At 42.9% G+C, this 17865-nt stretch overlaps 2 protein-coding genes across 15 annotated transcripts in view; one reads left to right on the plus strand and one right to left on the minus strand.

The window, feature by feature from the left end:
* The window catches only part of PWWP2A (PWWP domain containing 2A), a 39339-nt gene extending 23634 nt beyond the window's left edge, over positions 1-15705 (plus strand). Inside the window, exons 3-7 of one of the 11 annotated variants that reach the window (XR_006268938.1) lie at positions 3381-3496; positions 5887-6080; positions 6717-6824; positions 8579-8653; positions 15138-15705. Coding sequence is in view for 4 of the 11 variants with exons in the window: in XM_043464816.1 (XP_043320751.1) it covers positions 8579-8653; positions 15558-15670 (188 nt within the window). In the remaining 7 variants the exon portion in view is untranslated. Of the gene's footprint in view, positions 1-577; positions 727-3380; positions 3501-5886; positions 7997-8578; positions 8654-10544; positions 12805-15137 lie in introns of those variants that run through there. The other 10 variants (XR_006268936.1, XR_006268939.1, XR_006268937.1 and 7 more) reach the window with 10 other exon arrangements.
* Positions 14110-17865, minus strand: part of TTC1 (tetratricopeptide repeat domain 1) — a 48184-nt gene continuing 44428 nt past the window's right edge. For all 4 annotated transcript variants that reach the window (XM_043464823.1, XM_043464825.1, XM_043464822.1 and 1 more), the window contains one exon: positions 14110-14728. In XM_043464823.1, the coding sequence (XP_043320758.1) occupies positions 14595-14728 (134 nt within the window). In that variant the 3' untranslated portion in view covers positions 14110-14594. The remainder of the gene's footprint in view (positions 14729-17865) is intronic.

Here is a 17865-nt window from a genome sequence, read left to right on the forward strand (position 1 = left end):
CTACCCAGTGCAGCTATCTAGAAGTAAAACTAGGTACCCCTAGTTACATAGCCAAAGTGTTATGGCTGTATTATAATTTTTTTCATGTAAACTAAAAAAACTTGTAATTATAATGCACATCAAGTTTTACCAAGGGCTTTTTGTTGTTTAAATATTTAAGATAATTTTGTAATCCTCAGTATCCCTCACTTAGTTTTCTGCAGCACAAAGATTTGCTTAAAAGCTACTGAAAAAGTTGATAAATGTGCTGCCTAAGTGAGCACAAAAGCTACTGAAAAACCTTGGAAGGAGTACATCCCCTTCCTACCCTCGCCCGGTTTCCCCAGGTACTTTCCCTATTATACTTTACAATAGGGTCCCCCCACCCCCACCCCCGCTTGCCTGGGGAGACTTCATTTTTTTTTTTAAGAAATGTGAGAGGATCATCCTGTTGAGTGTAAATGATAGAAATGGATACTTATGAGAATATAACTTGACAGATGCAGGTGAGCTGGAGTGTTTGTTAACATTTTTGCACTAATAGTGCTTGGTATCAGTCTTTTAATTGAGCAAATGATCGTTCTTTTTCACTTTTCAGGCACATGGTGGAAAGTACAGGCTCTTGAGCTAAGACTTCCTAGGCAAAGCCTGACTTGGATCTGCCACTTCCAAGCTGTGTGATCCTAGGCAGGTTACTTCAGTGTCATGATCTGTGAAATGGGGAGAAAAATAGCACCTCTTCAAAAGGTAACTGTGAGAATTTAAATGATCAGTGCCATAAAGTGCCTGGCCGTAAGACTTAACATTAAATACTTGCTGTTACAACTACCACTTTCTGTATGTGGCATAGAAATTTCATTCTGGTGGCTTTGGATAGTATCTTTCTGCAACATACATGCAGTATAAACTTCTTTTAAAAAGTGTTAAATTTTCTTGTCTGAAAGTGAAAGTGAAGTCGCTCAGTTATGTCCGACTCTGCGACCCCATGGACTGTAGCCCACCAGGCTCCTCCATCCATGGAATTTTCCAGGCAAGAGTATTGGAGTGGGTTGCCATTTTCTTATCTGAAAATCCCACTAATCATAGTATGATCAGATACCTAAAAGTGGCATGATCTGAGTAGTCTCAACAGTCACCTGTGAAGAGCAACTAGGTTGGAGGTCACGGAGGTTACAGTGAGGAGAAGTCCGTGAACATTGCAGCTCTTGAATGAGGAAGAGTAACTGTGCTTCAGACATTTGTGTGCTAATGACCAGTCACCATCTCAGAAGGCCTTCAAAGGCATGAGCAGTGTCTGAGCTGGGGGGCACAGTGGGGCAGAGGTCCTCTTAGGAAGACTTTCCAAAGGCATTAGAACCACAGAGGTGTACTTGTCAGCTTTTAAGTAGCATAAATTAGCGTTTTTTGGTTTTCTTGTTTTCCTGGAACCTCAGTGTTTATTATTTTAAAATTTTGCCAATTGGTAAAAAAGTGGACATTAACTTGAACATTCCTTCTTAGTGCCACTGGTATGATTGAGTAGGAGATTGTTTCCCATTTCTAGCAGGGAAATACCTCACATTCCAAGGCCTTGATCTGTGTGTGCTGTGGTTGTATTTTCCAGAGGGTAGTCATTTCTATCCACAGCTCATTTTTGAGGTGCTGTTGTTTACCAACCTGTGATTTCCCCTCACCATTTAGTTTTTAGCAGGGAGTCCAGCTGGGAGTGGCACATCTTGGTGGGAGTCTTGGAATGCTGGGAAGAACTATGCAGTTTGTCTAAAACCCTAAAAAAGAACCAGTTAGAAAAACAGTGTTGAGGCTGAAAAACCAGAATGTCTATTGTAAAATGTTTTTCCTGGTGGTTCATGTTGCATCATGCTACACTGCATTAAGAGAGGCGGCAGGATGTATATAATTTTAGTTCTTTAGTTATTAATTCTGGGCTTTGCTCTAAGAGCGTGACCTCCTCTTCTTCATTTCTTCATGTGCTCTAAAAAAGGAAAATCCTTACCCTCTTCTGGTTTGCCCCTTTATGCCTTTGCTTGCATCCCAGGGAATAGTTGCGATTGTAGCATATAAGCTTTTCTCTTAAAAAGGACAAAAATAAGTAATTTCCAATGAAATCCTGCCTTTCATGAAGTTCTTCTATTTACTACCTCACTGTCAGGTTTTCCTGGTTCTTCCTAATGGATCCTGTGTGGTCAATTCTAAAGAAAAACCTTGAGACCCTAAAAGCATTGAGGGGAAACTCAGCCTTAGCACAAAACACTCACAGGCCAGGCTCTGTAGACTGGGGTCTTGCATGTTAATATTTTACACAGCATTTCTGGGCACTGGTGGGATTAATGCATAGGGTAAGATTATTCTTTGATGCAGCTTTTTTGACCCTCCTCTTGCCTAGAAGTGAAAAGGAGATTCTTTAGAATGATTGTTGAAACCTAAGTTTTACCCATGGAGGGAGAGGTTCAAAAGAAAACTCTTTGTGCATTCATATTTCTACTTGTGTGATTGCTGTTGGGTTATAGCTAATAGTATATTTGTTTTCCCATAAACAAAAGGGTAAATAACCTCATTATTGAACCTCATTTATTAAGAAATCTGTTCTTGAGTTAAAATTCAGTAAGCATGTTTATAGATAAGGTGTGTAAAGTTTCTTTTACAGTATCAGAAAAGCCTTTTTTAAGGTTTTGATTAGCTACTATTTCTGATTTAGAACTTAAAATATTATAGGGACTGAACATTATCTAAATCAGTGATCCCAGAGTTGCCTACACTGATATGATACATGAGTGTTTCTTACTTATACTGTACTTAAAGTAGAGAAAAAAGGAAACAAGCAAATAGGTTAATAAAAAAGAAGGCTTAACAGTAACCCTTCGCTTAGTGTTTGGTCTGTCTTCTGATAGCCTCAGAGACGTCACAGTAAGTTCAGCTGTTGAATGGTACGCAGAGGTGCCACTGGCGTTATAGAGAAAGGGATTCAGGCAGTTTTGGCGATTCTTCAAAGCAGTCTCTGAGCTTGTTAATGATATGATACAGGTAGGGATGACAGCTTTGGCCCTTGTTGAATACAGAGACAATCAGGACTGTTTCACCACTAGGCTAGTGTTAGGCTAGTACAAAATTTTTGTCAGGAGAATTAAACCGTGAGTTAGCTTTGGCAGGCAACATTTTCATGAGCCTTAAGGCATTTTGTGGCTCAACTGACTTGGGCTGGAGAGTGCCCTCTCCTGGCCAAGACTTGTGTGTACACACCTCAAGTCTACCAGCGCTTCCCATTGTGTGAAGCCAGCAAGCTATCTAGAATAAATTCATTAAGAAAATTCAACTGAATTTTAGTCTATTTTTATTTTTTTGGTAAATGGATGAAAAAGAACTCAAATGCTCTATTTTTGTTAACTTGGTTTTTTCTACCATAGGTCTCAACAAATGGCAGCTATTACATCAGACAGTGACGAGTCCTGCTGCTCCCTTAGTGTGACAGACCACTGTGGATTCAGACTGGGAGCATTGAAGTTAACAGTGAGACGGGCAGGTCTGTCTGTGTTAAGCCCTGCCACAAAGTGAAGAGGGCATCATGTCATCACTTACCATTCCCTAAGTAGATTAGGCTAGACATAAAAGAATGCACTGGTTCTTTTTCCTTTGTTTTCATTGACCTTGGTAGCTGGGTGTACCTCAGACTGGTGATAGTTTTTGTGAGTGAAAATAGCTTTCAGTCAGTATTACTTGTTTTGTTAAAAGAAAGGAGAGCCGCCTTCAGAGCAATGCATGAATGGAGAGGAGTTACCTCCTAGGGTGGGAGAGGCTGGGTGGCCAGTTGCAGAATTATGTCAAGTAGCGACTGAGGCTCCACAGAACGTCAATTAGCGGACTTGTCTTTTCTCCGCCTTTTGTCTCTTTCATATTCATTACTTTAACTATTTAGTCATTACTTAATATGTAAGAATATATATCTGTATATGAACATACACTTAGTGAATTAAATCAACCTCAAAACCATTGTAATTTACATAAGGCAAATCAAAATTCAAGATGGTGGCAAAAGATAATGCTGAAGTACAGCTGTAATCTGTTTCTTCACATTTAGTAAAACCTCCTTGAATAATGCACAAAAAGCTTCTTTGGGGCTTTTGAACTGAAGGAAGGGCTTAGGGATTTTTGTTGCCATGCTGCTTTTGAATTTAGGATTTTTTTTTTTTGCTTTCTTGAATTAATGCTACTTAACTCTGCTGTTTGAAGCTAGTGAAGAACTGTAATTGGGCTGTATCATTGTGTATGAGCTGAAATTTGCAAACCAGGTCAGAAGGGCACATTTTGGATCAGAGATTGTGGCTGGGATATTTTGGACTCTATATATTATATAGGAGTCTGAGGTACTGGTGACCCCTTGAGAGAATAGCATTTTCAGTTTTCTTCATCTCCCATAGGAGGAGTAGTAAGCTTCAATCCTTGGCTTTCCTGCCAACTTGAATAGGCCTAAGGTTGAAGCCAAATATTGGGAAAGTCATAAACAGAAATAGAATTGGCTCTGTACCTTTTTTTCTCTTTCAGTTTATAAAATGGGGATATTTACTTCCAAATTTCCATGAGTCTAAATTTATTATTATCATATTAGTGTAATAGTCTTAGAAAATAAGAACTTTTCTTAGCTCAATGTCCGATTTTAAAATCATGTTAATGATTCCATTGCTTTAGTAAGCATGGACTACTGTTGTTTTGATGTGTGCAGTATTTATGGCTAGAAGTAACTTTCTATTGCTTGAGAAGAAATGTGATAGAATGCCCTGTGAAATTTATAAGCCTTGATCCAGTAAGTGAATGAAGCATGGCAGCACTGGGAAGTTTACATAAGATCAAGAATGCTATCAAAAAATGAGAACTACACCTACTCTGAAATGTTTGGAAGTCAGATACTGGGAAGGATGGGGGATGGTTTTCCCTTTTCGCTTTGTCTATTATTATTCCACTGAAGATACCATATCTGGTTTAAAAATACATTTGACAAAAAATCATCCTTCTTTCCACAGATTACCTCTTTTGGAACTCAAACCCTTACTGGTACTTAGGCCTCCAGGTTGGAAAGGGAACTGTAGAGGGTTTCAATGGGATTGTACCACTTCTTGAGATCGAAGCGAGGTTGTAATGTTGGGCCTTCTGGTCATGCTCCTTAGCAGTGATTTTGATAAGCCTCATCCTCTATAAATATTCTGTTCAGAGCTGGGCTTTCTGTTGGATGTACAGTGCAGAGTGGCTCTGCTGATAACCTGGTCTGCTGGTGTAACAAGGACACTATGGTCGATGGAACCAGTTGTCTTCTAGCTGCAAAACAGTACTGCTGATGCCTTTGGATGTGCTGTGTGTCTATCCTGGGGAGGCATCCTCCACCCCTCTCTCTCTGTTTCACTCTTACATGTGTGTAGACAGTGTCATCTGCAGCAGTTTTTACCTGGTTTTGTATATAAATTTGCTTCTTAATCCTGTAGGTAGTCTGTGCTAGAGGAAGACTACTGCTGTTTCATGATCCACGTGGCAAAGCTGACTTGCAGACTTGTATTGTTACTTGTGAAATGGCAGTGTAAAGAACAAAGCTAAAATCCCCCTTTTATGAGGCAAACATTCACAAATAAGTGCTGAAAAATATACTCAAGTGCAAATTGACTATGTGAAGGTGACAACCATTTTATTTGTGTTGGAATTTGGCCAGATATACTTTAGAAAGAATAGGAATGCTTCTGCTGGTTTACAGTGGCAGTAAGGTGTTTTCTCAAAAAAATGCACACTGGTCAAATTAAATTGGTTTTAAGTAAAAAATCAGGTGTGATCCCACAATCTATATAGGGCTTGAAAAAACAAGGACATCATTTTTATCATAATTAACTTGTGCTTAACTACGTTTTCTTCCTTTTCTTTACTATATTTCAGCACAAAGACATTAGCAGGCTGCTGGTTTCATGGACCTGTACCACAATGACAGAACACCAGAGCATCAGGACTGAATGAAATTGGAGACTCAGATTTTTAAAGCTGCACTAAGAAGTAAATGTTCAGGCAGTGGTTAAAACCAACAGTCTATAAAGAGGCACTTGCAAATTGTGCTATATTAAACCGAAGAAAAGGTATTAGGGGAATATTTTATTAAAAAAAAAAAACTATTGCAATAAATTATGCATGAGATGAGGAGGAAAGTGATGTGAAATACACAAAGAACTCTTGAATTCTATGTGTGAAGAATCACTGACAGTACCTTCTTTTGAACGTGAAGTTCTTCTCAGTACAGTTTGGACACGCCTAAAAGGCACGGGATGATGACAGAAATGCTGAATTATTTTTTGTATTAAAACTGATTTCTCCAAGGTTTACTGTTAATCAGCTCAGAAAAGATTATCTAACATCCTACTAAAAGGATGGTAAAGTGTCCCTATACCCCACCAAGAAAATTTGGATCTTTTCTTTAATAAAGCAGGACTATATTATCTTAAATATACATTTGCTTGTTAGAACATATTAAGATGTATTTATTTGCCACCAGTATTTAATATTTTCTGCACATTTTCATAACTACATTCTTACCTTTCAAATTCTGACTCCAAGTGGATAGGCTAGTGTCAATCTTGGAGTGAAAACATACTCTCTAGGAACTAGTTATTAATCCTGCTGAGCTGGAAAGGCTTTATTCTCCCTGTCCTTACTGATTTTATCAAGTTCACAAAAGGTGGTAGTATCTGAATTTTGATATTGACCTCTCTCCACAGAGAGCCCCTCTTTCTAAGTGCAAGAATTCCTCAGAGCTGTCCGATGGGACTTGATCCTGGGGAACAAGAAGCAGGAACCATAAAGACGGTGAAGTTTTCATGCATAAAGTATGAATTCTTATTCACAGAGACCATAATGTTTTATCTATGAAAATTACACATTATAAAAAACCCTACTTTTTCATTTTTAATGAATGGAGAAAACATTGAGAAAACCAGATGAATTTGTTAGTACTACATTTTTAAGGCATTTTATATTTGATGGTGCCGTACTTTTAATAATATACCTGAAGTTTTTTAGTGGCAATACTGATTTATTTTTTAAACCAGAAAGATAATCCATAGTGGTTACTTAATACAAAAGGAAAAAAATGCCAAAAATAAAAATACAAAATTCATTTTGAAGCAACATAAATGATAACTGAGCATTTGGCTTCAATGCTCAAACTTTGCATAATCTTACTATATGTGTTTGGAATTACTTATTAACCCCACACTCAGGATTAACACAAAGTTCTGGGTAAGTTTTAGAACATTTACTATATCAGCTAGGATCTGTTTTACAACTCTAGAAAAGGTAGGCAGTCTTGCTTCTAGCGAGTTTAATGCCAACCCTAATTACGCTGTAACTAAGAGTTTTGATTCCATTCTAAGATTGTCTTTATGGAAAATTTTTTATCATGAAGTCACTGTACATTTGATCAAGTCTGAAAGAGTCAGCTCAGGAACTGCAGCAGCAGGGAGCTCTAAACGCAAGTGGCGCCCTGCTCTGGCCCAGAGCTTAGGCTGGGGTCTCTCTTGTTCTTTCAGATCCATAACCCAGCAGTACCACTTCAAGGCTCACTTCAAGAACCTGATAACTCCCAGATCATAGCAGATTTTGCATAATCAAAACTTCTAATTGCAGAGTGATGCAAATGATGAGGAAGTAACATAAAGGCAAAAAGAACTGGGAGAGATCAGGTTTTATCTAAATATTTTTTATGGCAATTCTCAGTGGTGTTTGTTATAAACCAGACTTTCATTTTTTAAAAAATGAAACTTGGTGGTATTTAATATCTAGACATACCATGTTTGCTTCTTCACCTTCATTGCTTTAGTCGCTTAATATTTAAGCTTTGCTTCATGCTACCTTCATCTGTATTTCAAATCTTCACAAGCCTATTTCATTTTGTAGACTTGAATGACAATTGTTTCTCATCTAAACTATGCTGAGACCTAAATGTTAAAGAATGTTGTGTAACATATATTCAATAAAGTCTTGATTTTTTTAAAATTTAGTTATTTAAAAACTATTTGTTTACTGCTTAGGAGTTAGGTTTTAAAGATTATTTTTAAACTGTTAAGATTCAACCACTTGTTCTCTAGAAGCTGTTTTTAAGTAGCACTGCTTCCTTAGGAGAACAACCTATAGTTTTAATCACTGGGAGATTTTATGGAATGTCTTTATGACCAAGGATAGAGGAAGGGAAACTAGCTTAATAAGGAACTTGTGCACAAACATTACTGTTTTCTGATAGAAACAAATAATCTACCATTCAGAGCTGGATGTAACTAAACACCTACTGTTGGGTTTGTCTTAATTTCAAGTAGTTTTACTCTTATGGATAAATGGTTGCTTCTTTAAAAGCCGAGTACCTCCAATCTGAGGTCAAGTATTTGACCAGAAACACTCAGTTGTTAGGAAAAATTAGCCTCTGGACACCTACCAGACAGCTGAGATTTTTTAAGGCTGATCCAGAAACTAGTCAGGTAAATTCTGTTTTGTTTTTTCATTTAAGTAAAGCAATCCTTTACAAGGCTGCCTGTTATTCCAGAGTATATACACAGAGTCTTTAACCGCAAACATTCTCCCATTTCAGTTTACCTAAATGAGTGTAAGAAGGAAGCCACTGGAGTGTCTCCCTGGGAATGCTGGCATGTCACTGCACATAAAAGTAAGCCGTTTTCTTGCTTTTATACGTGACAGCTCATTTCTACTCTTTCAAGTAATGGTTCTTCCCTCAGTGCTTTGAAGAGAGTATACTGTAAATGTTTCTTAAGCATACTTTTCTCTGGTGAACAGCACTCTGCCAAATCTTTGGCTTATTCACAAAGAAGTTTCATGGCCTTTGCTTTGATATCAAAGGGTGATGACCTTGGGATGAAAGAATACAACTCAGGCATTCTGTGCCAGAGGAAGAAAGAGCTGGCTAAACCAGTAGCTAGGTCATTGTCCTAAAGAGTTAATACTTCTAGGATTAGCCAGCCCTTCATTGCATGTGGAGCACGGTTTTAGAAGCAACTTCACATACAGGAGGCAAAGTGAGTGGGTGATATTAGGATGATGCTTCTATCTGAATAACCTGCTTTACTCAGTAGAGACATGGATTTTAATCTTAGTTCTATCAGTTACCTTATTGACAGAAGAATCACTTAGTGGCCACACTGGCCAAGATGAGGTATGGAAAATAGGTGTCTCACTCAACTAGCTCAAGTTCCTATTGAGCCAAGGCCAAAAACACAGGTGACATCAGGGAACTCTATAGAATAGTTCACTCAGGGAATACTCTTTCTTTTGTGAATTCTGCCTGTGCCTGACGCCTGTGGATACTGAGCAGACCGCCCACACCTGTAATCTAATGGAGGCAAACGGATTCAGCAATGGGCAGTGCCCTGAGGTAAAGAGGAACCTGATGTGTCCCTGCCCTAGGAAAGCATGGCCAGGGGCTTCAGTGAGACAAAAAGCGACTTTACAGAACCTGCTTCACAGAGCTGCTTTCACGCCAGTAGAAAGGGAGCGGCTGGAAAAGCTGCCTCTTGGCCTCTGAAGCCCTGAGAATCCAGTCAGTCACACAGCTCTTGGAAATAAGACTTTGTCTCCCAGCTAACTCCCTGAGGTAGCGCTGCAGATAGAATATCTATTCTGGGCAGTCAGACTACCCCTACACAACAGTCCTAGGTCCTTGAGACCAAGTACCAGAGAGTCCTCCAAAGCCTCTATCCTTTGAAATGTAAACACTTTCCCATCTCACACTGTTCCCTTGCTTCGCAACCCTGGCCGCCTCCCCGTCTTTAGTTTGCTTGACGACGTCCGTGCTTGCTGATTTCTCACTTGGAGGGCACTGTGTGCCTGGTGTGACGGGGTGGGGTGGCAGATGCGGACCTCCGCTGGCACAGCACTCCACCTGGTACTAGGAGGTTCCACTGTCTGCAGATCTGGCTCCTCACACCTGGAACTAAAGGCTGCCCGAAGAGCATCTGGGTTGATTCCCTTCACATCTGTCAATCAATGCATGTCTGGAGGAGCCCCAGTGCCTGACTTGGGGTTACCACCTGGGTAGGCTGTATTTTTTTTTTTTTTTTTTTTAGCAAGGTAGAACTAGCAGCTGGGACTTGATCTGAACCACAGATTAGCTGTGGGCCTCCCTGGCAGTGGGGTGACAGGCTCTGCCGTGCTTTAGCTAAGGCGGGAATGTGAAAGGAAGCTGTAGGGAGTCTAATTCTAGTCTGGCTGATAGAAATTCTGAGTTTATTCCTAGCTTGCAGCCCTCAGAGGGTTGAGAAATTAGAAGAAAATGGAGTATTTTTTTAATCCTAGAATATTTCAAACATCTGTAAAGGCAGACTAGTATAAGAAATAAAGCCCATGTACCCATCTTTACCTTAAAAAATTACTGACTCACAGGAAGACCGAACTTTTTGATACTCTGAAATACAAGGACATCCTCACTAGTTTTCATAAACTAACCTCATTAGTTTCCTTGATTGCCCTTTGGAAGTTCTTAAGCAGTCACTCTGATGCTCTGTGGGCTGGCTGGTAGCAAGTAACCCATTTCTCATTTTCAGGAGTACTAATGGAGTCTAGTGTGAGCTCAAGGCTGCTCTCCAGGCAACAGAGAGTGACTGGAAACTGCCATTCTCCGCATTAGCTGTGCAGCTTCCCTGAAGAAAGAGACTTTCCAGCCACTTCTGGTGGAATGTTCACATATCAATGCTTCCTTTTCTAAAGGAAATCCAAATGATAGAAGGACTAAGCTGCTTACTACTGAAGTGCAGAGAGGGGTAGTCTGCAAAGGATGAGGAACATCTCACTGAAATTGCTTCCAGGAGATTTTTCCTAGGGTGTGGGAATGTGTTATCAGGTACACAGTATACACCCATAGGAGGATTAGAGGAAGATTTCAGTGCCTTAAGAAGTAAGGCAAGGTCAAAGGCGGAAGTGATCAGAGAGCAGCATGGACAGGACTGTGGGCTGGCAGTGACCTCGGGGCTGCAGGCTCAGAGAGACAGCTCTGGCAGCCATGGGCCCTCCTTCCCCACAGGGGAGCGCACAGAGCTGACGAGGAAGTGGGTTTAAGCTGCTCCCGGCTCCAGTCCAGTGTGGTGTCTCAGATTTACAGTCTGGTCTTGGAAGGTTACTGAGTCCTGTCCTTTAAAGATCCTTCTCAAGATTAAAGCAGCCATTAACTTCCTTCCATCCTCCTTGGCCTCCTATCACAGCCTTCCCCTTTGACATTCTAAGTTTTGCTAAACTGGTTGTAAGGCAATTTGCAGGTCTGCTCATTAGCTCTTGGGAACAGATAACCTTCCGAATACACCTTCTAATCAGGCTTAGATTTAACAGCCACTGCCAGCTCCCCATTCCACGCCAGTCCAACCTGACAGTAACACGCCTCCATCAAGTCCCTGTGCCTCTTCCTAAAGCAGTCTGGATTGAGAGCTGTGAGAAACTCAGCAACAGGCTCGGACACCAGCACAGAGATCAAGGAGCACCAGAAATAATCACCAGGCCCAGCCACATTTCCTCAAGCAGTTCTCTGTCTTCAACTACACCAGGTGCTGGAGGACTAAACAAACACTCACACCTGTGACTCTACCTGAGAAACTCTGGAGGGCCAGCGTGTGAGGTCTCGTCATCTTACTGCAGCTCAAACACAGGCCCAGAGCTGCAACGTTCAGGTCATAACCTAGCAGGCTCGGCCACTGCCTGCCTCAGCATCTCAGCATGCGGTAACATTCTCTAGTCCAGTAAGCACGATAACTTAAGTTATGGTATCTGGGCAGTGGGTCACACAAGGAGCAAAAGGATAGGGAAAAAACCCAGCTGCAGTGCTTGTGATGGAAGGGAAACGTAGAAAAGGAGTTCTTAGAAAAAGTTTGGATTTTAAGAACAGGATTTACCCATACTTCAGATCCATGTGTGCAAAATGAACTAAATCCACAGTATACTCTGCAGAGAAGAACTACCACCCAAGTGTGACTGTAACAGAGCCAAGCCCTGGGTAAGCCTACTGCAGAGGCTCCCATGAATGAAAAAGCTGCTCACCTGAGAACCAAGAGGTGGCTAAGACAGTATGGACACACAAATAGGGAAGATAAGGTGACCTGGAAGATGGAGGGGAGCATGAAACCAGAGGACAAGCTGGGGATTTCTGAGTCTCAAGGCAAATACTTGTAAATATCCAAGATGCAGAAATGAAAATATAAAAATCAGGAGGCGTTATGTTTACAGGCCAGGGTGAATGATCACCATCTGAGGATATTCTACGTGGCTGCACAACATGGGCTCAACCAGCTTTAAGGGGCTCCTTTACAAATGTCTTTTTAAGCTGCAAAAAACCAACCAACCAACACAGGTACTGAAGAAAGAAAGAAAGGCCACAGAATCTAGAGACGTTTGGATAGAATGATCACGCTGAGACTTCTTGTGGAATGTTCTTTAACAACAGTTTACTAAGTTTCTAGTAAAGCAGTAGGTGCTATTAAGAAGATAAATATCGCCCTTACCTTCCAGAAGCTCACGGTCTATTCATGGAAGCAGATAGGGAATAAGTAAGACTTTTAAAAATGTTTGAGTCTTCAAGGAAATTCTAGAAGGAGATCCAAAATTTTTGTGATCCACTGCAATGTCACTGGCATAAAAATAAATGTCACAGCGTGGATTACCTCAGAAGTCTATTCTGGTATACCATTTTTGTGGGGTGACAAAAGCATCACAGACTTATAAATCATACATCTTATAACACGAGGTAAATACAGGCCACCATAATCTGACAAAATGACTTTCAAGGTGGTCCAAGGCTCCCCAAGGGTTCCTGGGACCCTTTCAGGGTCCACGAGGTCAAAACTTTTCATAGTGGTTATGAAATAACTTATTAACAAAAAAATAAATTATTTTAAAGGAATATTTTAAAAATTTCTATTTTAATTTCTATATAAATATTGATAAATATCAAGAGATTAGTCCACATCAATCAAAGTGCTGTTTAAATTTTTTTTTTTTTTTTGCTTTATTTTTTTGGCAGCACAGTGTGGCACGTGGGATGTTAGTTTCCTGACCAGGGACTGAACCCATGCCCCTTGCAGTGGAAGCATGGAGTCTTAACCACAGGACTGCCAGGGAAGTCCCCTCCTTACACTGTTCTGAGCGTGGAGTAGTGCTGAGATCAGAGGTCGGTGGAGTGCTGGGCCAGCAGGGCGCTGTGGCGCAGGGAGTGTGCAGTACCGCCGTCTGGACCAGGCAGCTTTCAGCCAAGATTTCTGTGCTACTTGTGTGATTTCTCACACACCTTCTGGGAAAAATTAGATGCCAGATTTATCATAAAGAGAGCAAAGCAAAATTAACCACATTCTTTTTCCTTCTCCCCTCCCGCCTTATAAACTGCATGAAGAATTTCATTTCCATCTAGGAGAAAGGACTTCCCTGGGGGTCCAGTGCTTCTGCAGGGGGTATGGGTTCAACCTCTGGTTGGGGAGCCAAGATCTCCTATGCTGTCCCTGCCAAAAAACCTGGGAGAGAGGCTTAGCAAACCACAGAGTGTGGATACAGCAGATCATTCCACTGCCTAACAACACACACTAAGAGGCTTTGAGGAACTGATCAAAAGAACAGCACAATTCTTAACACTGGGAGCAGGCCTCCAGCATGTCACTTACAGAATTATACATGTACTTCATTTCTAACATGAAACCTGAATGTCACTGCCTTTAACACTTAAATCATAACAATCAAAAAGCTTTTCACCAGCATTGAGGATTAGAAAAAACTACCTTTGAAACTTCTGGGTTCATGGAGTCTAAAAGAATACAGTTTTGTTCTGGGATTCATATACCAGCATTCCTAAACGAAGTTGTTTTAAGTTGAAATCACTAAGACTGGTACTTGGTCAAAAACACTGATTTCATAAGCATCTGCACAAACCTGGAGAGGCCCGAGACAGCTTGTGAGGTGAGGTTTCTAAATCTTAGTACATGGTGGATGCTCAGCTCCTCCATATCGTCTTCAAGGTGGCAGTTAAGGCTCTGGGAGGACTGGACTCCAGTAACTGCTAGAAATCAACACCGCCTCCTACAGCCAGGACACCTTCTGCTCTAGCTCTCATTTTGGGGACAAAATTCACAACCCAGCTCAGACTGTCACAGAAAGCATTTATTACCAGAGGAAACCAGGAGATGCTGGAGCCCACGCAGGGCAGTGTGTGCGATCGGGGTGAGGGGACAGCAGGCAGGGACCCCATCACGCGTGGCTGGGCAGTCTCTGCCTGGCAGGTTTGCTTGGCCCAGGAAACTCCAGCTGGGTTTGTGTTTGTGGAGCTCAGGGAGGTAAGTCTCGATAAGCAGGCCTTCTCCTGGACAAAACAAAGGACAGCCAGAACCAGTGCAACAGCAGCACAGACACCACCGTAAAATGGAAATCAAATGAGGCTCACTGTATCAGGAAGTGCATTTCACCCTGATCGTAAAACAAGGGAGAGAAGGGAGCGCTGGGCTCTACGAGACGGCCTGTCTCTGAGATCAGATGCTTTTAGAAGTTAAAACACTGGCAGGGCCTTTCCCCTTGCTAATACAAGCAGCACACAACTTCCAAGCCAGCTATAAAAGCTATTGTTATCTTTGTTATCTGTTGTTATTTGGATTTTGAACAAAATTGATGGAGTAGGAGCCAGTAGAAGAATCCTGTTTGATCTGGAAATTCTCTGTGGAGAGTCCAAAAGGCCGGAGAACCAAGTTCCCAAGATCTTTTAGTTTACCTGCAACGTAAAAGCAAAAAGTCCAGTAAAAACAGGGAGTTGGCAGAAGCAGGAGATTCCAACTGCCTTCCTATCTGACTACAAAACAGAGTATCCCTCTGCAGTTAAAGAAACTCCTGCTTTTAAAATTATGAAACCCTCAGCCCCCAGTGTACCAACAGCAGAGCAGTCATTTCAGTGCCATCCACCTGAGCCGTCGCTTGCACAGATGAGCACGAGGGCCCCGCGGGGACAGCACAGCTTCTGGCCACGCTGGCCAGAACCCCCAGGGGACAGGCTCTCTGGGCTGAGTGATGAGCTGCTGCTCCGGGGACTGAAGGCCAAGCCTGGCGGGGAGGGCCCAGGCGCCTCCAAGTCTGTTCTCTATGAAACAGCAGAGCCACTTGCTGAATCTAATTCCACTCAGCAGATTTCTACTGAACCTGGGTTGAAACTCAAGAGCCTCCTGCTTTTCCAAGTCAAGTCTCCGCTTCCAAACCAAACTCATCATTTCTGGGGAAACGGGAGATCTTGTTCTCCTGCACAGTTCCATCAACCTCAACAGCCTAGTTTCCCTCCCCGGATTTCGGGCTTTGTCAATCACCAGGTGAGTTCATGTCATAAAGTTAAATGAACACACACAGCATAACCATGGATTTTTATGTTGATTCTCCATGTAAGGGGGACATGGAGCTTATACAAAAGTTGGAGTTTCCAGGACATTTGAGAGACTGGGATTTGTGGAGCAACAGGATAGATTATTCGAAACTAGGGTGTTTTGGAAAATCTTGGCTAGGATGGGTGAATATGTATTTCAATCATTTCTAAACTGTTCTAATTTTTCTTGCAGGTCTGCTTCCAGTGGAGAGGAGGAAGAGGGTAAAAGAGCAAGAAACCCCTGCTCATCAGAGGGACAGGCTCCTTCTCACCTTGCTGCCCTTGTTGGCAGCTCTGTTGCTCTGAGATCTCCCACTCTGAAATAAATCCCAGGTAAAGAACTTAAAGATGCATGCCTTTAAATGCCAAGGCCTTTCCTGGGAACTCTTGGAGAGAACTTTGGACTCAGTCTGAGATTTAGCCCCCAGAAAATCTCACCATATTCAGAGAGACCCAGACTGACCACTCTCCAGACAGGCTTCCCCAACCCGGAACACACGTGCTCGGTGCTGCTGATGGAGGAAGGGTCACCGCACAGGCCTTGTCCCTGCGCGCCAGAGGGCACAGAGAGGCCCCGGCGGGGGCAGGAGGATGCGTGAATAGGAAACCAGGAAAGACAGGGCCTCCCCGGGACAGTGTGAGTCAGCCAGAACTCTGGCAGTTTGTCTGTCTTGGGACTGAAGAAAGAGGACAGGGAGGGAACCAAACATTTAAAGAAGCCCAATAAAATGTCACTGCTGGCACAATCCTTGGCTCCTCTGACAGAGTGAGTGAAGCAAGGAGGTGCCTGTCCCAAGGCTCTGGACTGTCAGCCAAGCCTGGGGCCACCACCCGGGGGAAGGGATCACTGCAGGGCCACGTCCATGGCCAGAACAACAATCTCCACAGCAAATGCGTGTATTATCTGGTGTCCACTACAGGAGGCACTGGGATCTAAAGAGTACGAGTTACTCTGGTGTAACTTCTGAGATGCTCACAGTCTAGCGGGCAGACAGATTGGGGTGAGAGCAGAGGCTCTGAAGGATAGGAGCAGGTTCTGAAGGTGGTGAGGAGGCCCCTGCACCTTGAAGGTGGCAGTGAAGCCAGGGCACGCGTATTCCCAGTGCAGACAGAGCGGGGCGGGGCCGCACACCGGCCCTCACTTTGCCCGTCAGGCTGAAGCGCCTGCACCGCAAGGAGCTGGGGGCCTCGGCCTGGCTGATTCCAGAGTGGCAGCCAGAGCGCGCACTTCTCTGGGCGCAGGGCGCCTCCACGCCAAGGTCACAGGCCCCGTGGCTGTTCAGTCAGTGACCGAGCCCTGCCGGAGAGGGCAGTGTGAGCTCCCCAGTGGCTTTGCTGAAGCGTCCCCAGGACGAACCTGCAGGGCAGGACTTCTCTGACCCAGGTCCCTGCTCCTCTCAGGGACCTGACGGGATCCCAGTCACGTCCAGTTCCCTCTCTCTGCTCACTTCTCCTCGCAGGTGCTCCCTCCAATAAACCCCTCATATTTCTAACCCAACCTTGGCTTCTGTTTCTCCAAGGTCCCAACCTAACACACGTGGCATCACCTTTTCCTTTTATTCTTGTGTCTCTGCCTTCATAACATTCCACAACATCTTCACTATTATCACTAGAACAGCAGAACAGAAGGTGGGAAGTCTGCCTGCTAAATAGATAATGCACATAAAGTCCCTGGCAGGTACCAGACACGTAATAAAAACACATGATTAAACAGTCTCCACATAAGAGAAGACCTGAGGTTACCTGACTTGAATTAACCAACATATACCAAGTACGTATGTGCAGCGGGGGATGCAAAGATACATGACACTGTCTTTACACCAAAATAAGCTTAGGTCTGATGGCAAAGCACACACACACACAAGCCAGTTCACATGGAGTCGGGCTGCAAGATGCTACGAGAGTCAGTAAGCAGATGACCCCCTCCCGCTTGGGCAGAGCTGTGTGTGTGAATCTGCATTTCAGTCACCAAAGACAGGCAGGACTGCAATGGTCTGAGACAGAGGGACTAGGCAGTGCAGGCGAAAATGGATGGAGACAAGTGGGCAAGGGAGGGCAGCAAGTCCACAGGACTGAAAGGAAGGTGGGAGGGTGCGGCCAAAGCCACTGATAGTTAGAGAACAGCTTTCAGTGTTAATAATGCTATGGGGCACAATGAAGAATAAACCCAAAGAAGAGAGTCTGCAGGTGGTTCTGACAGAGAGCTAGTGCAACATTATAGGGAAGAGGCCATTTATTCACTGAACAAACAGCTGACGTCTATGCTGTTGGGTAAAGAAGCTCTGAAATTAGGGGTATGGAAATAACAGACACAAACTACTACATATAAGACAGATAAGCAGAAAGAGACACTGGGAATTATACCCGTTATCTTGTAAAAACTTCAAATGGTGTATAATCTGCAAAAATACCGAGTCACTATGCGGTACACCTGAAACTAACAGAACGGTGGTGATGGTTTAGTTGTTGAGTCATGTCCGACTCTGCGACCCCATGGAGTA

The sequence above is a fragment of the Cervus canadensis genome, chromosome 4, assembly GCF_019320065.1.
Source record: "Cervus canadensis isolate Bull #8, Minnesota chromosome 4, ASM1932006v1, whole genome shotgun sequence".
NCBI classification, from domain to species: domain Eukaryota; kingdom Metazoa; phylum Chordata; class Mammalia; order Artiodactyla; family Cervidae; genus Cervus; species Cervus canadensis.